This window comes from Cryptotermes secundus, unplaced genomic scaffold (genome assembly GCF_002891405.2).
Source record: "Cryptotermes secundus unplaced genomic scaffold, Csec_1.0 scaffold221, whole genome shotgun sequence".
Classification (NCBI taxonomy): Eukaryota; Metazoa; Arthropoda; class Insecta; order Blattodea; family Kalotermitidae; genus Cryptotermes; species Cryptotermes secundus.
Window position 1 is genome coordinate 73,675 of NW_019722428.1, and position 23,103 is coordinate 96,777.

Sequence of the window (23,103 nt, forward strand, 5' to 3'; positions counted from 1 at the left end):
TCTCTCGAATCGAAACGTCAACTCAGTCTCTGGAACATTGTGTGAGATACTTAGAAAATTCTTTTATGCACCGATGCTATAAAAATATGCTTTACTATGGGCCTAGATAGTTGAAAGTCAGAACTATCACACAGAGTTTTGTGAAAATCTTCCATCTCAAATTCCGAGAAACTCTGTGAAACGGTGTATGGTATAAACGAACAATTTATAAATTATGTAAACCGTATTATTATGGATCACTGTAGCTGAAAATCGGAATTTGCCGAAGGCATTTAGTGAAAATCTTTATATTTAATTTGAAGAACATCTGTCCACAAGTACATACACTGACACTACTTCATAGAAAGACGGACAGGCATAACATCAGCATACGGCGTGTTTTTTTTTTCTTTGAAAAGGGCTCCTTAAAACCAACTGTTATTTCTACACTGAACTGTAGTGTTGTACGTTAGAGACAAGTCAATGCATTTCTCTGAGACGCTATATTCTCAGGAAAGAACTTCTAGTTCTAAACTCTCATGTACTTACCCCTCAGAGACAAACAATAAAGTCCTGAGGTACACGTTAATTATGCAGGTAAATTTCTTTCATTCCCTGTTGCTTACGCGACTAGTGCTTCATCCTAACTCCCGGCAGGGAGACATCACATTTCATATAAAGCTAATAAGACTGATTTGACTGACTGAAAATTTTAAATCCAATAATTTATATAGTAATCCAAGGTACCATGTTGTAGCAAAGGCCTTTTCAATATTCAAGAATTCCGCAGCAGTGGTCATATTATTGTTGACGTTTAAGGTGACATGGTCTACAAGTTTCATACACTGAACTGTCGTTCTGTGATGGGCACGGAAACCAAACTTGCTTGCATTAAGCAGGCCTCATTCTTCAATGTGCTTTTGGACTATTTTCAGAATAACTTCCTTTAATACTCGTAGTCTACCTGCTGTAGACAAGAGGCTACTCGGATGGAAATTTGGGGGTATTTTGGGCCCTTGCTGGGGTTCGGTAGTGTTATAAATTTGCTTTCTTCTAAGGCTTTGGAAAATGGGAGAACAGAAGGGAATGATTAAATAAAGATGACAGATGTACCAATGGTCTTCTTGGAAGATGCCTAAGACATTCGTTTGGAATACCATGAATTCCACAAGCTTTTCTCAGTTTCAGTGAATTTGATAGTTTATGTATGTCTCTGGGTGTCGTCTACAGATGCGATCAGGGTTTGGAATCTAGTCTCCAAATGTCGCTCATGGCTTTCGTCACATAGGTCATGAGGTGTGAACTAGTTTGATAAACAATCAGCAAATCACGTTCGCTTTCTCTTTTGGGTGACATATTGTTCCTAAAGGTCCACAAACAGCAGCTGGTGCCTTTGGTCGGTCCTTTTCATAAGGGATTTCGCAATTGGCCACAGAGTTTGATGTGTGACCTCACAGTTCCCTGTTTTTGTTTCCCACCGTTAGAGTGCCTTCCTACGGATCATTCGTCTGATGGTTTTGGTGATCCAGTTGACTGCCGTTTTTCATGCTGGATCCCGGTTTACTTGCCTCTGGTTCCTTAACCTCCGTTTAGATTTTGGCAGACTCTCGAAACCAGGTAGCTCCATATTATTATTAATTCTCTTTTAGTGTGAGCAACAACTGAGTGGGTGGATTTGGGTACTGGTATTACATTCATTCACTTCTTGCTAATTTGAGTTTAATACCAATTAACAGTAAAAAGTTGCGTTCTAATTTAATGTTTGTTCCTAATAAGAGAAGATTTTATTCTAGTTTCAATCATTTCAGTTCAGCCGATAATTCCTTCAGCAGAAGTACCTATTAAACGTATAATCTAGCGTAGTTTCGGAGGTGTCATAACCAAAATCTTCTGAAAAAATATGCCGACTTTGTTTAAGTTAGTTTGATACTATGGCTGGGTAGGGCGGCGCCATAGCTCAAGCGGTTAGTCGCTGGTTTCCCACCTTGGCTTCGATCCCGGGTTTGGTCAAGTGGGATTTGTGGTGGACAAAGTGGGGCTGGGGCGCGTTTTCTCCGAGTACTTCGGTTTCCCCTGCCAACCTTCATTCCACCAAATTCTCCACCATCATAATCACCCGGGGGCAGGTACAATAGGCCAATCAGTGGCCGCCGTGCCGAGTGGACCCAGTTGGACTCCACCCCCCACTAAGCCTAAATTGATACTATGGCATATAGACCCGTTGCTAAGCAACGACCATGGAATAAGCAAATATATGACAACCGTTACTGAGCTACGGCTTTGCAAACAAACATGTCGCCGCGGCAACAACCGAAGTACAACAATGAGGAGCGGTGGTTTCTACAGTCCGTGCCGAGGTCGTACAAGAAGACCCCAGTACGGGTCAACCGGAAGGGCCAGATAAGTCCCGTGGTACTCGGAATAAAAAATAACAGTACTGGCGAGGGCCTGCAGCAATTTACCTGAATGGACTAGTTAATCATTCAGTGGGAAGCAAATCCCCAATAGTTGGGGAGTGACCAGTAGTAGACTGACCCATCCTCTCCTCTCTTCGAAGAGGAGGCCCCATTTCGAAAGACGCGAAAGTCTGCAAAGAATAAAAATATGGTCACGGGTCCCGATATCAAGGAAGACTGTGCTGGCGAAGGCCAGTAGCAATTTAATGGATTTGTTCGAATTGGATTGGCCAATCAGAAGAGTAGGAAGTTGGTGTGAGATGGTTGCCAGCCTGGGAGTTAGTTGTGAGACAGTCGCCAGACAGGAAGGACGTGAACAAGGAAGCTAAGAAAGCTACTGCTTTGGAAGCCATTACCAGGCGACAACCGGTGAAGATAGAGCAGGATGTCAAGAGTTAGTGTGTGTGCTGTAGTGAACTGCAGAGTGTGTGAATTAGTGACAGTGCTATAGTTATTAGTTAGTTAGTTGGTTATTTTAGAGAGGGTGGGTTTCCCCATGCACCGCAACCAGTTTGATCTATTGTGCTTCCCTCTTTCATATTCTACCAGTCTCTATACCCTACCGATAAATGGTGCGTACCATCAGTCCCGCCGAGCAAGCGAGTTCGGCCACATGCTTAGCGGTATCTATAATGCTTCCCCCATCTATCAGAGGCCTTAGAGACTATTGTTGGGCGGGAAACGTCCTGGAATTTGGTTCAGTGATCCCCTTTGGGGATATGAGGTTCTTTTACGTGCCGTAAAGTTACGACACGGGACACACAGCTTAAAGTCCCTCCCGGAGGACTTGTTCCCTGAATTTTTCCGCCCTTAAAAATTCGACGACCTCCGCCGGGTATTTGAACCCGCGTACTACGAGTCATGAGGTGGGAACGTTACCTCTAGACTACGGAGGCCGCTTTAGTGCTATAGTTACTTGTAGTTATGTTCTGTAAGAGTTTAATAACGGCCGCGCCATAGCTCAAGCGGTTAGTCGCTGGCTTCCCACCGGGCTGGGTTCGATGCCGGGTCTGGTCAGGTGGGATTTGTGGTGGACAAAGTGGCGCTGGGGCAGGTTTTCTCCGAGTACTTCGGTTTCCCCTGCCAATCTTCATTCCACCAACTGCTCCACAATCACCCTCACCTATCATCTGGGGCTGGTACAATAGGCCAGAAGTGGCCGCAGTACAAGGAACTTAGTCCCACCCCACTAGCAGTAAAAAAAAAAGTTTAATAAATCCGTTTACCAATATAAATTCCATCTATTCACAGGTGACAATTACGTTCCCACACTGAGGCCAGAAAACAATTTACACGAATTTTTCAAGTAAAAAAGCGTCAGTGTGGGAACTTAATTGTCACACTCATACACGTGACAATATGTTTATTTATATATTTATATTTATATGCCTATTGTTTCAAGAAATTTATGTCAGTTCAAGGAAAATACTCTACTCCAGGATATGGATTTTTCTTGGATGGTCTTCTTTTGTTCCTGATAATATACAACAATTGATAACATGTTAGTGTCATGTGTCAGTTCCTCTAGCTCATGATTATTAAACAGTTCATCCTTTGTGTCAAGTTGCAACCTTGACTTACCCACTAATGAGTCCACTTATGAATGAGCATACTGAAACTTCAAATGTGAGTTCCTTTATTTGCATCAGGTCACAAAGAGAATTTTACATTCTTGTTGTAAGGATCTGCTTCTATTGAGAAGATCTGCACTATTTCGAGTTGGAGGACAAGAACATCTGAAGGTGGGTGGAAGGAAAAAGAGAAATAAAGCTATCCCTGAGACAGGCAGTGGAAACCCATAGGGTTGTGAGACATCAAGGCTCCCACATTTTCTAGAAAATTAGCTTACAGATGGCGGTGAGGTTGTTAGCCTTACGCACCAGCTGCCCTTTACTCCCAGGAAGATTCCTGGTAATTATTTTTGTTAGAGGCAGAGTTGACCACAGGCACATAGTGCGGCTGGAAGGTTCAGGTAAATTGAAAAATCCAATGAGCTCATCCGGAATTGAACCCATGACCTTCTGGCTTGTAGCATTAGTGCCTCAACCAACTACGCATGCCCCTCTGAAGTTGGGGTAGTTATCTAAATTGAATTTTGGGTCATGAGCACGTTCTTTATGAATATTTCCAGTATTTCCAGGGTGATTGTGGAGCAATTGGTGGAATGAAGATTGGCAGGGGAAACCGAAGTACTCGAAGAAAACCTGCCCCAGCGCCACTTTGTCCACCATAAATTCCACATAACCAGACCCGGGATCGAACCCGGGCCGCCACGGTGGGAAGCCAGAGGCTAACTGCTTGAGCTATGGCGCGGCCAATATTTCCAGTAAGTATGATATAGCAGTAAGTCTGAAGTTTCTTTTCCATTTATAATTAATATTTTAATGTGTTGCAGGAATTTTTGATTGCATAATCTTTCTAGACATTACAAGAATTCTGGCAAGTTCTATCATGCTATAATGTCCTTAATGGAATAATTAACTATAGCGAAGTTGACAGAAATATCACAGAAACTAGTTCTGGAAATTTTTGATTAGATGTTTACCATTTATATCTGAATAACAAGAGACTAGTCATCCAAAATATTCTGAGATAATTTACGATCCTTAGTCGATATCAACAGGTTTCATCAGGGTTATTGGATGTAACAATTGGATTGTCCCATTTTTGAGTGGGGTCACCTGTCCAAAAATAATTGTACAGGACATCAACTAGTCCCATTTTTTCCAAAAGAGCCATTTTATTATGAAGTTAAATGAAAGCACTGTCTTAAGTACCAATTTCTTAAGTGAGACTTGGGTAACAGTCCTGTATTGGTGATTCACATGCACACTGTGTGATGGTAAATCTTTCCCTTGAAGACAATACAAAATATGGGACCAAAATGCAATGGCAAGCAGGGAGAACTAATGGGTATTAGTGTTACCCATGCTGTCCCTCTGTTGGGCCTGGCATGACCGTTGCTAACACAAAAATCTCTGTTAAGAAAGCTGTGTTACTCCAGACATAGCGGCCTCCGTAGTCTAGGGGTAACGTTCCCACCTCATGACTCAAGGTATGCGGGTTCAAAAACCCGGCGGAGGTCGTGGAATTTTTAAGGGCAGAAAAATTCAGGGAACAAGTCCTCCGGGAGGGACTTTAAGCCGTGGGTCCCGTGTCGTAGATTTATGGCACGTAAAAGAACCTCATGTCTCTAGGAGACCTCTGAGCAAAATTAGGCCAAGTTTCCTGCCCAACTAGTTTCCAATTCCTCCGGTAGATGGGGGAAGTATCAGGTACCACTGCCAGAGGAGGCAGGCCCTCTCTGACAGAAAGGGACTAAAAGTATTAGATACCACTGCCAAGTAGAGGGTAGAAATCTTGCTGGCAGAAAGGGACTAGGAACCCCTGCCAGAGGAGGGATGACCTCGCTGACAGAAAGGGACTAACTATTAGATACCACTGCCAGTAAGAGGTTGGAACCTCGCTGGCAGAAAGGGGCTGATAGTAAGCACCAGTACCGGTAGGGTATGGAGACAGTAGAAATTAAAGGGGGACGCACAATGGACCAGTAACCTGTATAAGTGCATGGGGAAACCCAGCCCCTCAATACGGAATATGGAAATACTCCAGACATAATGTTGCATGACAATATTACAAAAATATTGTACAAGACAGTCACAATGCTTACATACTGTATTTACATAAATATGTTAAGTCTAGTAGTGACAGCAAATTAAGTCATATATAGAAAATCTATATATTTTCCAGGTTACATTTTCTGTATTCTGCATCTCTGGCGCAAATATCTGCATGACCCTAAAGAGATAGTATGCTTGCATTACGAGCAATCAGCTTATATAATATGTGCCAAAATACTGCTCTTATACTTAGGGATAAGTAATCATCCTTGTAATAAGACATTTTACCAGTATATCCCACACTTTGTAAATACCTACTTGTTTTCTAGCTGATGGTAAGTACTAAATTTTGTCAAAAAATTGCCAAAATGAACTGGTATTTCATATAACTTCAGCCCAGTTTGAGTTCTTAACACATTAAAATACATTTCACAATATATGTATGGTTAATCTTGTTGTCACTGCAGGACATTTGAACAGATTCAGCTGATGAGTTCATCATTGGATATAGAATGGAATCACAAGTTTAGGGTTTGAAGTAAGAGCTGAGCCATCATTCAGTCACTGACCTTAATTAAAAAAGACAACTTTATTTTTACCTGCAACAAAACGATATTTTTTAGATTTTCTGACTTCATGTGATAGCTACATCACTGAGTAATTATAGTGTCTCACCAAAGAAAATAATATTTAATTTGAAATGTAAGTGATGCACAACTGGTATATCTTAAAGTAAAATTATATTAATTTGAAAGCAGAACGTCATGAAAGTATTTAATTCTCATTTGAATCATCACCAAGTGCATTATGCTGTATACTGCTTCCAGGCAATGTGATCTGCCTCAAGTGCAGGCCCCCAACTACTGCTTGGCAACAGACTTTTCCTGAATCTCTGTGAATTTACAAAAGGTAATTTAATTAATACAGTCTTTAATGTTTCCATTTGTACAAAAACTTCAATCCTTAGGCCTGAGTCATATATACTAGTAAGAAGAAATAAGCAAATCCTCACCAAACCAGACTCTGCTCATCCAGGTATCACTTAACCTGGTGAGGTTATGGAGGAGATAGATACTGAAATGTCGGTTTCAAAGATGTGGAAGACTTTGTCAGAGGAAAACATTCTTTGTCAAAAATAAAATGGAATAAAGAGAAACTCATGCTTGCTAACAGAATCCAAATTACTCTTTTCTGCATATACGAGTAGTCCAGAGCAGTGAGGTTGCACTGTATTTGATGGATGTTAATCGCTGTAAAATTATATAATAATATCAGTCTTCTTCTCCTCATTTATAATTCTATATTTTTTTCTTTTCTCTTGAATGATTACACTGAAGTGTGGGGCTTGAATAACTGATAAATAATGCAGGAAATTTATAAGAACTTTTCAAAACACTTTTAATCAGAGAAGAGTGCACACAATTTAACCACACAATAGAATGTTTCCATGGGCTGATGAAGGTGAATAGAGACTACAAGTAACTTTAAGGATACATACTTGAATTAAAGTTCCACGTGATTTTGCAAGCGTGTGAACAACACCAATGGGAATGCAGATCATGGAGGCCACTGCAGCAAACCAGCCCACTAGAAGAGCCCAATCTGGATATTTTAATCCATTGTAAGTGACAGGTGAATTGAATGCAACTGTAGTCACAAAGATGAACTGTAATTAAAGTAAAAAATGGAAATAATTTAATGCTGAAGTTTCCAAGATAGGCTGTACCTGTGAGTAGATTTCATAGCTCCTCTCATCAGTGTAGAAGAAAAAAATTGAATTTGTCCTGTGAAAAGAAAAAAGCTGTACTACAGTTCACTGGTGCACAGGTCATAATCATTCCCTTAACACGCATGTTGAGTAGGAAAATCACAAAAACTCTTGAAGTTAAGAGAGAATTCTCTAGAGAGACACAAAAATGTTTTCATATCATGGACTGTTTTTATGACTTATGGAACCTTTTCTATTACACTGTCTTCATACATTATAGGCAACCTGTAATATCCACCATAAGATAGAGTTCCAAGTTGTCTCAAACTCTTATAGTGTCTCAGTAGAGGGAGAAGACTGTTCTGAGGAGTGGGGCAGACAGGGTGTCCAGGCTGTGGCTCTGAGTGATGTAAGTCAGCTCAGCCAGTTATCAAGGATATGTTAAGTAGTATCACAGTATTAAATATTTGGCTAAAAAAATTCTGTTCTTGTAAACTGGAAATCTCTGACTGCTAAAGAGGATAGTCTCTTGCGATATAATGCTATGTAGTTCAGTAGAAGTCCACTGACATATCAGATGAATGTATTGCATCCAACTTCAAGGTTGAAGAGTAAGGCAACGAGGAAGCCAGCAAGAAGTAGATGGCAAACAGAATGACTACATCCTGCTGGTTTCTTGCTTGGCTCACTTGGTGACCCTCATGACAGAGGTGATGCATTCCTCTGAAATGTTGGTGGTCTTCTACTGAACTACACTGTGTTACAACTGGAGGACTGCCCTGTTAATAGTCACATTGTTGTGAGAATCTCAGATTTTAAATACTGTTCTGGTAGCCAGTGACAGAAAATTTTCAAAATATTAAGTAATCCCAAGGGGAATTATTATCTTTAATTATATTTATTAAAAGCTGGCAATGAAATGTCTTTTTTTACCAACGTTTAAGTGTGGATCTGAGTAGGGAAAAGCATAATGAGTCTTAGTCAATAGTTTTTGAATGGATACCTGGGATAGTGTGCAATAATTTACTTTTTATGGTTTGAAAATGATGCCACTCCATTCTGTTGCTGATGTTTTATTATAATAAGAGCATTTAGAAGATTTTAAATGCTGGCAGTGAGGACAAAATTAAGACCTAATTAAATTCTGTAAATTCATGTTCTCATTCACTACAAAATCTTTTATCTTCCCATCTGCCATCTAAGAGTCTAGTCATTAAAGTATATAAAACTATAACTTTGCCTGTTGTTTTGCATAAGCACATATCTTGGGCGCTCACATGAAGGAACTAAACAGGCTGGTGTATCAATAATGCCCTACATTTGAACTTTGGAGGTATTTGGTTTGAATTTTTTAGTATCTTGACTAACTGAGCAAGCATCAGCTTCCCAAGAAGGACCCTGATCCAGTTAATTATTCAATTTTATGGACTCTGAAGGTTCATTATCGTGCTCACAACAGCCCACCTCTGGTCCCTGTCATCAGACAGATAAACCCAGTTCAGTTCCCCATCATATTTCTTTAATATCCATTTTCATATTGTCCTCCCATCTATGTCTAGATTTTCTAAATGGCATCTTTCCATCAGGCTCTGCTATTGAAATGTTGTTTCACTATCATGAGTGTAACATATTTTCATAATGTGTATCTATTAACCGTCTTCAAGTGCATACAATCCCATTTATCACTTCTACACTACATGTTTCGGCAGTATGCTGCCATCTTCAGGCGTATCGATCCTTCAACTATTTCACTGCTTGCCTTTGTATGTCCATTTACAAATAATATTAAATTTGTATATGTCCTTATATAATAATAAAGTTTATGTATTTAAAACTTGTTAAAACTTATTATTATATAAAGACATATACAAATTTAATATTATTTGTAAATGGACATATAAAGGCAAGCAGTGAAATAGTTGACGGATCGATACACCTGAAGATGGCAGCATACTGCCAAAACATGTAGTGTGGAAGTGGTAGATGGGATTGTGTGCACTTGAAGACTGTTAATACATACACATTATGAATATGAATCAGCACAACAGTACGCTAAAATACAACATAGTAACATATTTTACTTGTCTCAACCTCTTTGATTTGATAATGCTAGTAATATTTTTTGAGGAGTACAAATTATGAAGAACCTCATTATGCAGTTTTTCTCCTTTATTTCCCCCCCTCTTAGGTCCAAACTGTACTCAAATATACAGAATGTATCTTCTTCCTTTAAATTTTTCTTTTGTGTTTATTTGACAATGCTATCAGTAGGTCAGACTCTGTAGCATCAAATTGTATGTTGATTAGCGAGTAATGAACTGGAAAGGATTTGGAAAGACGTGGATGTGACCTGGTCAAATTAACATGCCAAAATATTCCTGGAAGGGCTGAGGAAAACCACAGACTATACCAATCAGGACAGCCTGTGTCTTGGTTGAGATTCAAAATGAATACCTCCCAAATTCAAGTCTATGGCATTACTGACACATTAGCTTGCTCAGTTCCTTCATGTGAGAGACCAAATATTTCAGTCATACAAAACAATAGAAAAAACTACAGTTTTATATTTATGGATGGGATGCAAAAGATCCTGAGATAAATAATGGCATGCATTTCTGGAGTTTAATCATGTTTTAATTTTGTTCTCACTCCCATAAATGATATTTACATTTAAAATTTTCTAAATGCTACCATTATAAGAAAATAACTGAAAGAAGTGATATAATTTTCAAACCTTCAGATGTAAACCATTATACACTGGCCAAGGAATCATCTAAAAATGTGTAGAGTGTTCAGTTTCAACATCATATGGCAAGTACATCAAAACATATTTCTGACTGAAAATACTATTCAAAGTAGTGACCTGCATGGTATACATTTATATAGAGTTCTTCTGTTAAATATATTTTTCTATGATTAATTATGGAAGAAATGGGGTTTGGGGTGGATTATAATACTCACCATTAAAATGCTTGGTGTTGTGTATTTCCAGGACACCTTCCACCATACATGAAGCTTTTCTTCAATCATGAACTCCAAGTCACGAATGAAGGCAGTACAATCTTAAATAAAATTAAGAAGTTTTTAAAGAGAATAATTACAGCTGTGGATGCAGTAAGGAAGTGAGAGCAATCACAAAGCTTTTTCGAGAGACAGAAATAAAAGTGGCCTTCCATACGCGGAACACAATACAGAACATACTAAAGCCACAGCTGCAAATAAATAAATATAGCAGAAGTGGAATTTATCAAATGAAATGCCTACATTGCCCATTAGAGTATGTCGGACAAACAGGAAGAACATTCAAGACCAGATACAAAGGACACATTCATGACATAAAAGTAACAGAAGTAACTCCGGATATTCAAGTCACATATTGAACAGTGGACACACATATGGCACAATAACAGATATAACGGAAATCATAACAATGGGGAGGAAAGGAAAATAATCGAATATAGTCAAGAAATATCATATTTACAAAACAAGTAAAGAAAATCTACATATGAACGATACTGATATCGATGTACACAATCCTAAATTTGAAGTATTATACAAGAATTACACAACATTCAGCTCCAGTCCTCCCTGTCCTTCATGACAGAATATTCTAGAGCAGGACTACACAATATTCTTCGTTCAATGATTCTAACCGCAAAATTTCCATTTGTCTATGGCCATTATTTTGTGTCCTCACCACTAATGTTCTATATACTTGAACATGGACCTACAACTACAGTGGGCTACAGACAGAATATTAGTAGGCCACAGGTCTTGTCTGTGTTCTACAGCAAGTTGGTAAAGAAATATCTGCTCTTCACAAAATGTGAAATTGTATAAGTATATATGCTTACTTACCATAGATCCATCCAACGATAAGTATTTCAACTATACATATGAGTATAACTGATGTGGACGCTGCATACCAGTCAAGAAGCTGTACAACATACATGCCGCCCTGCAAGAAGCAAAGCAAAGCTTAACATTAATTTAGACTCTATTTAAATTCTCCTTGAAGCAATACTTAACATTATATTCTATTAGATGTCATAAAGTACTAGAAATAGTCTGTGAAAGAAACACTCATGTGTTTTTAAAAAAATACATGTCATGTTTACCCAATAGTCAAAAAACAGTTTCTGTAAAGCAGCTTGTGTCCCTTTATTTTGAATTATCCAGTGAAAGTTCTTGATATTTAATACCTTCAGGTGTTTACATCCTGAAAAACTATCCTATGGAGATAATGCATCACTGTCTAAAAATTAAGAGCACAGCACAAGAAACTTAAAAGACAAAATGACGATTTTCTTGGAAATTACTTCACCAGTTCACCAGCATACCTGTACACTCTCCTGGTGCAGAACATCACAGAAAGCATGCATGCTAATAAGATGAGAATTGCTTAAAGTGGTTCTGCCCCCATCTATACCTGATACTGTGATCACATATGGTTAAATAAATCATGTAACCCATGGATAACACCTAGGAACTTGGAAATATTTAGTGATCCATAAGGTAGAAAGATCAGTAAATATTTCTGTTTCTTTTCCACATATGATTTCACAGGCAGACTGTTTTCAGCAGCAAAGGATATGGATGGGTTTACATTTTGCTTAAAATTACAGTAATTTATAGACAGTGTCATTCTTAATGATACCAAATTTATCATGTGTCCCCGAAAAAATAATTTTGTGTTATTGTTGTTCTTACTTTTCTAAGCAAACATCACAATTTTAAGACATTTGTAGAGTGAAACCACTGAGTGCTATGCTAAGCAATAAGACTCTCTTTTGAAGCTCTGACATGACTGGCTAAAAGTTTCTCTAGCTCTGACAGTATCTACATACAGAATTCACAATACCTGCATGTCTGTCTATTCATCATGCTCTGCATCTTGAATAGTGACAACAATAACTGTTAATACAGAAGTAGTTCATTATATGAAAGAGAGCTCAGAAACACCGTTAATTCTGCTATAACCTGCATGGCATGGGTCTAAATCAGTATCATCCTTATCCTACAGGACAAGCACTGGTACTGTGATGGTACTGAGCATGTGACATTTGTATATTTTCATAATAACCATGGAAATGAAGGGCACTGTCAAGGTCACAAAAATTATATCTGTGAGTCCAACAATCTAGAGTGTAATTCTTTAGCCAAGAATCTAGAGTTGAATGTACACTAAGAAACCACAACAAACAACAACAATTTTTCCTCACACTGCAGTGCTATTTTTTTTTTTTTGCGTGGGCATGCTACTGGTAGAGCACGCTAACTACTGCCAATGAAATTGGTCTAGTACAAAAGTATATTGACATTAACATATATATCTGAATTTTCAGGTTCAGCACTTCCTACCAGTGATAATACAAGCAGTACACCTTTTGATTTCACTTGGAGACAGTGACAGTAACCATAAATAATAAAAAAACTCAGCCCAGACAATATTTAAACTATGTACCTTCCAAACACAAATCTAGAGTGTTGCACTTTGCCAACCACTCGGAAGATCCAGAACTGTACTGAAAACAACAAGAGCAAATTATGCCCCTACTCTGCTTCAACCATTATTATGCAATCTGCAAGTAGAGCAGGTACTTCAAAGAAATAACACCTTTAAAATATTCTAAGCTGTAGTCCATGCCAAAAGGGATATACATTCATTAAGTTCTAATATGTGCGTAATAGCCACAACACAAAATAACACTTCATCTGTCATATCTGACATATATCTCAGAAACTATGATCATTAGAAAATGAAGTTTGGCAGAATTATTCAGTTTTACTTAGTTTCTACAACTTTGCAAACTATGGAGCTATGAAGAGAGTCGTCTTCTGGGTTTAGGCACCGTGTATTCTTCGTGTTGGCCGACGTAGTAGCTACTGCTACTGCTCTCCGCATTCCAAGCCATTCAACTGCTCTGAAGATGGAGGCGCTACGTTCCTCCGAAACGTCGGCCAACACGAAGAATACACGGTGCCTAAACCCAGAAGACGACTCTCTTCATTGTCATCGCCGTGAAAACCTCAAAACTTATATGGAGCTATGAGTTTTGGCAATATTCAACTAAATAACAATACTTGTTAGAAAAATATTTTCAGCAGCCTCTGGTGACTGCAGTCACCTTCTGACTTTAAGCACACATTCAGAAATTTTTTTGTGCATACATAACTGATCTTTTTTTCAATATTCTTTCTTTATGGCTCTTCTGCTCTTTAGAACTGTGCCTGCACAATAATTGTCATTATTCCAGGCACTTTAGTCACATTTGTATAAATTCTTAAGTTGTCTGGTAATTGAATATTTAGTCTGGATATAGCTTAACACACATAGGTATCAGTGTTTTACTTAATGTTCTCCCTCTGCAGACTTGTAGCATTTTGTAAATGTTGGCGAATTTTGTCACAAAATTTCCTAAGGACGTATTTACTGCTGATTCTCTGTTCTGATATTATCACCATTGTTTCTGACAGAAAAAGAGAATGATGTGCCAATAAAACATTTGCCACAGTGACAAAATAAGCTGAATCCCAAAAACTGTTGACACAGTCACTAAATCATGCAATCCGATGCTCCAACTTACCTCACATTGCCTTGTAGTGATTTGCTGCACAAAATATCAGTCCAGTTACCTAACTGTTACAGCTCATGTTATGCTGTGGTCTGTGAGTTTGTAATAGGCCAGGAGCAAACACTCTGTTACAGCCAGGGAAGGGTTCAAAGATAAACATTTAAGATAACTGGCAATAAACAAGGAAGTCTATGTATCAAAGGAAGAGAATACTATAAGTAAGGTAACAGGTTAAGTTATCCCTATGCTTAACTAATTAAGCACCACCCCATGAAGGCGTATGTGGAAGTGGATGTATTTGTCCACATTTTCATGACCTTGACAATAGTTGGAGGTGATGGTCAGCTTCATGCCCCTGCCACTTTACCTCCAGGAAAGAGCCCCTGGTATGTATTGAATAGGAGGTTGGGTGGGCCTCAGAGCTGGTCTGGACAACATGGAGAAAAGAAAATTCTTGACCCTACGGGGACTCAAACTCTGACCCCCTTGGTCGTACAGCCTGTAGCCAGTCGCTATACCAACTATGGTATTCTGGTAATTTAATTTGCACGAGATGAGGCAGAAATCATCCTACTTCTTTCAAGGTGTCCTTTGGCACTTTGCTACCAAGGAAATCTTACACTCCCCTTCTTCTCCTTTTCTTATCATTGCACGTGAAAGTTGTTATGCAAAGTCATACATAATTACATAATTCTTTTCCACTCCAGCCACGGGCTCAGGTGCACGCTGTATTGTAGTTGGTTGAGGCACTATGCTACAAGCAATAAGGTCGTGGGTTCAATTCCCCAATTAGGTCACTGGATTTTTTAAAAGTGGCCTAATCCTTCCAGCTGTACTACGGCCCTGGGGTTGACTAAGCCTCTAACAGAAATGAGTACCAGGAATCTTCCTGGGGGCTAATGGGGGGCTGGCACTTGAGGCTGACAACATCACTGCCAACTGTGAGCTGACTGTGCAGAAAATGTGGGAGCCTCAACATCTCACAACCCTATGGGTCTGTTATAGAAATAGCTTTACCCTTTACCATGGGCGCCATTTGGATTTTTTTCCAAGGGGGCATGCTTTCAATGGAGGGAGGGGATTTGCTGCTTACTGATTTCCGTAGAGTGTTTTAATTTTTATATTAATGTGAGATGCATTTCCTCCTCTTTTGAATTTCGATTTTTTCCCCCCAGAAATCCATAGGGGGGAAGCAGATGCATGACTTTCCTCCACTCCTGCCAGAGCCCATGATTCCAACTGTTCAAGAGCAGCATAATTTTTTTATCTTTCTTGTAGGTACTGTCTTACTGAGCTATGGGTTCTGTTGTGCTACTTAAAGTTATAGTTTACACCTATAGAGATTCTATAGACCTAAAAATCTGTATTCAGTTGTGAAGTGGGACATTGCAATTTAGCACAGATAAATAACATAGTAATGTGAAATGGTTCTTACTTAGTACTTACATTAGTAACACAGAAAAGTGAGCCAAGGAACATTATAAAACATGAGAGGCCTGTCACGCATTGTTTGTGTTTCCTTAGCTTTGGATATGCATCTGTCACACTGGAGATGAGTGCTTCAATTTGAACAAACTGTAAAAGAGTCAATTGTTGCATTATTTATTTGATCAAAAAAGACAAATGAAAGTGAAGTTCCCTGTCATGTTCTTAGCTAAGAACCATGTTGTGAAGATATTCAAGCGATCTCAACTCACCATCATCGAAATAAAGTGCACACAGTTCTCTGGTCTTCATTAACCCCTCACTGTTGGCCTACTAGCTAAAATGGGGGGGGGGTGGAGAAGTATGATGCATGGTATAGGCTTCCATTTGTGTATGATTTTACAGTATCTTCATAATAATGGAAAAAGTATAATAATATATATACAGGAATGTTCTTAACTTTGTTGACCAGTTCATGAATCTGTACTTCATGACAACCAGGGCATCACCAGCTGCAAGGCGCATAACAATTTTGCCGATGAATCAATACGTCTGTTGGCCCATAACATTCGGAATAAAGCAGTTACAGATCACAGGTGGAGATGAAAATGCCGTCCCTCTACATGTAGACATTTCTAATACCAGCAGAAGGTGTTCTGAGGAAATATTTGGAATTTCCTTAGGAATATTTTCTTTTGGTTCTTTTTTCATTCAGGGGTTACTGCTGTAAAATTTATCCTTCAATCAACCTGAAAGGATAAAATCACAATGGATAAGATAGGGTGAACATGCTGGCCAAATACCAGTGCTGATAATTCTGTCCCTGAAGATATTGGACAAAGTCTGCTGGGAACTCCTTTGTCATGGAATTTATGTCAAAATGTTAGCAAACAACTTCAAGCAGATACATGTTTTATTGTAGGTGTCATACAGAGACACGCATTGCTCTAAAGTATACCACACAATGACAGATTACACTGCTCACAAATTGTAACTGAGAACAAGCAACCAATGGAGCTGACAACTGCCATCCACTGCTGACAAATCATAAACAAATTCCCACACCATGAAATATAATGCTGTCAAGCAGCATGCTGATTCGTCAGCAAAATTCATATGTGCCTCACAGCCAGCAATGTAAAAGTCGCCATGAAGCACAGAGCCATGAACTGGTCAAGAAAGGTAAAAACCTCCCTTTATAACAGTATAACGACAATAATAAAAATTCTGTAGTAACTTGATTTTTGCCATTACTGAAATATCACATTCACTCTGTGTAAATATCCAGAAGATATGATGAATGTCTCCATTTCACTGACACTGTTAAATGACAAATGTATTCAAAGCTGAAAATAATAAAAACCTATCAGTGTTCAGTCTCGACACAGAAATTATGTATCATTCCTGATCATCTAAGAAATTGTTAAAAATAATTACCACAAATGGCAGAAGCGTTTGATGGTGTAGTATCAAAAATCTACCTACAGTATGTGCATCAAGAGACTTTTCATACTTCCATTACAACTAAAAACAAAAGACCTTCAACTAATTTTGCTTAAAATACAGAAATTCTTGTAAGAGCCTTATTAGAATGAAACTCATTTGGGGATTTTTCTGGGAGAAGGAGAAAGTGTCAAAATAGTCCCCGTGAGCATTCAGACAGGCATGCTGCTGACAAACCAGGTGGTGGATCCTAACTGCAAAGAAATATTGGGATGCTATTGAAACTACTGCACTTCCATGTCCATATCATCATACAACTCTAATCTATAGACCCTTATCAATTCCTTGAGGGGGCAAAATATGGCCAGACACATGAATGTGTTTTATTTCAAGAACCCTCATACATGTGTTTTTACTCTCAGTATTACAGAGTATTACCAAAAAGAAAGGCTGCATTAGAGACTGAATAACATTTGTCCTGGTTCAGTTGGAAAGGCTCAGTCAGGTACACAGATTTGTCTAGAAAAACCACCTATCTGCCCAACCAATTCACATACTCTTGAGAACCTGGTAATTGCTTTGCTGGTCAAGAAATTCACTGTCTTCTAAGTTCAGAAGAACTTGACACTCTACCCTACCCTGAACAAGTTGAATACAGTTTACACCATCACACTCTATTTCTGTAAGATGTTTTAATATTAACCTCCCAGCTGCTTCCAAGCAGTCTCTTCCTAAATTATTCCGGGCTAAAATTCTGCCAATCTCTCCCATGGCCCACATATCTCAGTCTTCTTGACTTGATCATTTCACTAAAATGAGGTGAAGAGTACAAATTATTAAGATCCTCCTATTGTAATCTGAAATCTCCTGTTATCTCTTAGGTCCATATATAATCCTCAGAATTTCGTCTGAGGACCACTCCCAAAAAACTAACATCTGATAATTACCTCCCTCACAAAAAACTGTAGCTTTATATGGTTGACATTAAATATATCTCATTTTGCCTATATCTTAAATATTGATTGATTTTGACAAACATTTTCCTGCTGAAAATGATATCTTACCATTACACACGAAAAGATATTTTGTTATCAAAATCAGAAATAGAGCCAAGGAATAGCAAATCAAAAAACAAAATATCTAACCTAACATTTTCCAAATCCATACCACAATATGGAACTTTTAGCAACAGCAGCGTAAGAAAACATTTTAATTCATTTGACTTCCATCGTCATTTTGGAAATTTGTGAGCACGCCAAATTTTCCCCTTCTCCCTCCCCACTAATCTTCCTATGTGTGCTCTGCGCAAGAGCTGCTGGAATCTCCTACAAGGTGGCAGCACTTACCAAGCTATCCATTCCCAGTAGATACAACATGAAGAAAAAAAGAACCGCCCACAATTGTGGGAGAGGTAACATTGTTATCGCCTCTGGATAGGTCACGAAAGCCAAGCCAGGACCTGAAACAGATCATCTGCAGGTTATTATGTCACATACTCGTGACCGACCAGCTGTTTTTAATGTGGACATAGCAGATGAATACTTGTCTTTTGTTAATGTATTGTTTTCTAAAACTATGAATTAAGGAGTCTGTATTGTAAAAAATGTCATAAGTTTTCTACTTCATGAGTGAGTATAGAAAGTGTGTGCGTGAATAAAAATAATTTGTTTTACCCCTGGTGGGACTCGAACCCACAATCCCCGGTTTAGGAGACCGATGCCTTATCCATTAGGCCACAGGGGCTGGCAGGTCCTATAGTCGCTCATAATATCTTCAAATATTGACTGATTCTCTCGAAAAGCAAAAGGGGCTGCTGCTGACCGCCATGTCGAAATCTCCCAAAGTGAGATCGTCATGTGCATAGCATGACGGTAATCGAGATCAAATACGTGAGCACAATAGTGTAGTATAAAGCCAGATTCACTCACCTCCAGTAGCCACAGTGGACACAGGGACACCTGTCTTGTGGGACATGAAGCCGAGCACGGAAAATACCACAAAGCCAGCAAAAATGCTGGTGCCACAGTTCACCGTAGGCACAAAGATAGAGTCCCTGAAATGGGGCAATGAGGGCAGAGTTAATTAGATTAAACTACAAATGCCTAGTCTTACCTTCGTATTTGATTACGACCACTGAGCTTGAGATACTGGTATGTATTTCTTTCCTCAAAGGAATATTACATAATGTGGAGTGGTAATATCATTGTCAATTATGGATTGTAAGGGACGTAGAAAGGGAGGGCAGTGACATACTTTAACAATCTGCACCAATTTGCAACAAAATCAAATTGCTCCGTGCTATTATAACGTTCCCCACTTATTTTAAGTCCTTCCCTTCGTATTACGGTGCCACAGCACGCCCTCAAGAGTGTTCGTGACGCAGACGATCGCAAAATATGAAACACTGTAAATAGGCACGCGTAAGGAGTGGTCGCCAGATGGGCGTAACAGTAGCTAGCCGCAAAAGACAACTGGCATGATTACGAAATGTTAAAAATGGTCTTCAAAGAGGATGGATTGCTTGGCACGACAGAAGCAACAACGGAAGAAGCACATGGTAACAGACCAAATGACAACGGACTGACGGAAACTACTTAACGAGGGCTGCATGACTTCTGTCTGTTCTTCGCCGACTACTGTTGAAGTGAGAATTACATGCACAATCTGTTGGTAAGATGTGAAAGAAAATGAACAGTTGGGAGACTTGTGTACAGGATAAGGAGGGCATGCGGTAGCGTAGATGGTTGAGGCACTACGCCACAAGCCGGAAGGTCGTAGGTTCTATTCCTGATGTCATTGGATTTTTCAGTTTACCTAATTCTTCCAGCCGCTTTATGGCCCTGAAGTCGACTCAGCCTCTAACAGAAATGAATCCCAGGAATCTTCCTGGGGGTAAAGAGCGGCCGACTCTAAGGCTGACAACCTCAATGCCATCTGTGAGCCGGCTGTCTAGAAAATGTGTGAGCCTCGAAGTCTCACAACCTTATGGGCCTCCATGGCGTGTTACAGGGATAGCTTTACTTTTATGTACAGGATACAATGTGTCTTAGACCAAAGGATTGTGATTGCATAGGAAGGATTCAGGTGGCTAAGATTCAATCACGAATTTTTCGGAGTACGGTAAAAAACCTCTGCGTTCCATAAATACAATTAGTGTTATGACTGACACATACCACTTGTTGTTGTTGTGGAACCGGTTATAGCTGGCCATGTTGACGATGCCACCCCACCCCGGGCCCAGCGAATAGAAGATCTGAACGGCTGCGTCCGCCCACACCTGCAACAGTGGCCTGAACGCATGACGGGGAAGTCGTGTGTGTTCGCAACGACTTGACGGGTTGCGATTGAAATTACTGTCCTGTGTTTGCACTAAAAATCGGTCCAGACAATTTCATTTCAGTTCATATCGATCCAGCTAACACTGAAATGAAGCTCAGATTGGATATATCGATTCTACTATCGGTTCCTTTTGTAAACATTTGGCTGATGTTCTAATTCAGATTTCATTGCAAGAAGGAACTTCAAATTGAAACGCTTTTCAACGTGGTAATATTTGACTGAAAAAGAGGTAATATAATTTCTGGCTCTGAGCAGTGCAGTTAGCTTTGTGATAGTAAATTTGTATCTGTAATGAAAAACACCCAGCGGTACCAATGAGGTATTCAAAAGAGAAAACAGTGACTTTGAAAAAATATATGCATACAAAATTAGAAAACTCCTGTCCACACGCTTTGTTATTTTTATCATCATTTGAGCATAAGAGGAAGAACTGACTGAAATCTGCTCTAGCCTGCCAAACAGAATTGCTCCTGCTTGGTAGGTCTATTTACTCTTTTCATAGAGCCATTAGGGACACTGGCGTGAAACCCCGTCAATCGACATAAGGGAAGATTATATTTGAGGGTCAATTCTAAATGGTTAGACAGAGCAGTGTAATTAGTATTACTAATTTTCTGGAATATCTGCCCATCTTCCGGTGTTCTAAAACAGATCGCAGTGTTTCGGGGCGTGGTTCTACTGCCGTCCTCAAGTGAGGAACATGTACTCAACTGAGACCATTATCCTGTCGGACAAAACTGAGAAAGTTCCTTTCACATGAATGATAATGGGTGCAGATCCAGTGCCCCAAACTGTGTATTCTATTCCAGAATTTCGAACCGCAGATTATGTCCAAAATTGATAAAGTTTTTTTCAGGTTATGAGTCGTGTCAGTTAGTAAAAAATTGTTGAGGTTACAGGTACCGTCTTTATCCCCATCGTTAGAGTCTCGCGTGAGTTCTGAAGCTTTCACGACGGATAAAGTTGATAAAATCGTTTTGATCCACCACTAGTGTCAGTCCGGAAAGATTGCAGCCCTAGCACTTACAAATTGAGGGCGTTTGAGAACAGGGTGCTGAGAAGAATATTTCGGCCTAAGGGACAGGAGGTATCAGAAGGATATAGCTACATAATAAGGACCCTACTTAATTTTGGGGGGCACGCGGTAGCGTAGTTGGTTGAGGCATTATGCTACAAGCTGGAATGTCGCGGGATCGGATCCCAATGAGGTGGATTTTTTTCAATTTACCTAATCCTTTCAGCCGTGCTATGGCTCTGGGGTCGACTCAGCCTCTAACAGAAATGAGTACCAGGAATATTCCTGGGGGGTAAAGGTAGGCCGGCGCTTAAAACTGACCTCACCGCCATCTGTGAGCCGATTATCTAGAAAATGTGGGAACCTCAACATCTCACAACCCTATGATCCTCCACGGCCTGTTACAGGGAGAGCTTTTTCCTTATTTTTGTACTTTTCACCAGAGAGTATTAGGACAACCAACTCAAGGAGGATGAGGTGGGCGGGACGTGTAGCATGCGTGGGAGAGATGAGAAATGCTTAAAGGATTTTAGTAGAGAAACTGAAATGTAGGAAGATAACTTGCACAACTACAAAAGATGGGGGGGGCTACATGACCCAGTGACGGACTCTTTATACAGAAATTTCATGACCTGATGAGTGACATGTAAGGCACAGTTTACCTTGATATTGAGGAGCTGGTCCCACTGCGGGCTGATGTAGAAACGGATGCCCTCCCATGCCCCGGGCAGAGTGATGCCTCTCACGAAGAGCACTAACAAGATGACGAAGGGAAACGTGGCAGTGAAGTACACCACCTTGCCCACAGATTTGACTCCATTCATAATGCAGAGGAACACAATGATCCAGGAGGCAACGTTGCAGAGCAGCAGCTCCCAGACGATCGTGCCAGGACTCTCTATGCCGTCAGAAATCTGCAGGATCTTGTGGCTGCAATACAGTTCAGGAACGCTTCGATCTAGATGAAGAGACTGTACAATTCAGTGATCTATTTCGATAATTCATTGACACTAGTACTGATTGCTGTTACGTCAAATGTGCAATAAATAATCTAAAAATTTCGCAACGTCGCCATATTTATTTATGGTCTATTTAACGGCAATATCAGTGGTTCGGTTTATATACCATCAAATACTACGGTGACAATGAATGAATTTTAAAGAATGTAGAAGAAAGCGGTCTTGGCTCATTTCAAGGTATTGTCTGGAATTCGTCTGGAGGAACTGAGTAAAACCACGAAAACCTCCAGTCAGGTTAGTTGATGCCCAGGATAAAATTTGAACAGGGCGTCTTCCGAATACAAGTTAGATGCTTTACCGGCCGAGCCATCTTGCTCAGTGTCATGTTTGTTAAACAGAATGTAAATAAATGTATGTTACAACGCTCTGTGGTAGATAGATGGGTTCAATATGACCGTATTTTGTTAATACACTCATGTCTGGAAACACTTCCTTTTGGCACTAAGGACCACAAAATTTCCTATAGGATGCATAAGTTTTAGGGGATGTTATCGTTGTTTTACGTTATAAAACTTGCTCAAAAT

The 23,103-nt window shown here is 39.6% G+C and overlaps 1 protein-coding gene and 1 non-coding gene across 5 annotated transcripts in view; both read right to left on the reverse strand.

Annotated features, from left to right (window-relative positions):
• Positions 1-6,043: 6,043 nt before the first annotated feature.
• LOC111861322 (sodium-dependent proline transporter) overlaps positions 6,044-23,103 on the reverse strand; it is a 31,125-nt gene continuing 14,065 nt past the window's right edge. For 3 of the 4 annotated variants that reach the window (XM_023845782.2, XM_023845784.2, XM_023845783.2), the window contains 9 exons: positions 22,223-22,490; positions 20,380-20,483; positions 19,135-19,259; positions 18,553-18,665; positions 15,785-15,913; positions 11,622-11,721; positions 10,725-10,825; positions 7,554-7,721; positions 6,612-6,947 (listed from right to left, as the gene is read on the reverse strand). In XM_023845782.2, the coding sequence (XP_023701550.1) occupies positions 6,861-6,947; positions 7,554-7,721; positions 10,725-10,825; positions 11,622-11,721; positions 15,785-15,913; positions 18,553-18,665; positions 19,135-19,259; positions 20,380-20,483; positions 22,223-22,490 (1,195 nt within the window). In that variant the 3' untranslated portion in view covers positions 6,612-6,860. Of the gene's footprint in view, positions 6,948-7,553; positions 7,722-10,724; positions 10,826-11,621; positions 11,722-15,784; positions 15,914-18,552; positions 18,666-19,134; positions 19,260-20,379; positions 20,484-22,222; positions 22,491-23,103 lie in introns of all 4 variants that reach the window. The other variant, XM_033750274.1, reaches the window with a different exon arrangement.
• Trnar-ccu lies at positions 18,877-18,949 on the reverse strand. Its single transcript has one exon. It is a non-coding gene; the product is annotated as a tRNA-Arg (tRNA).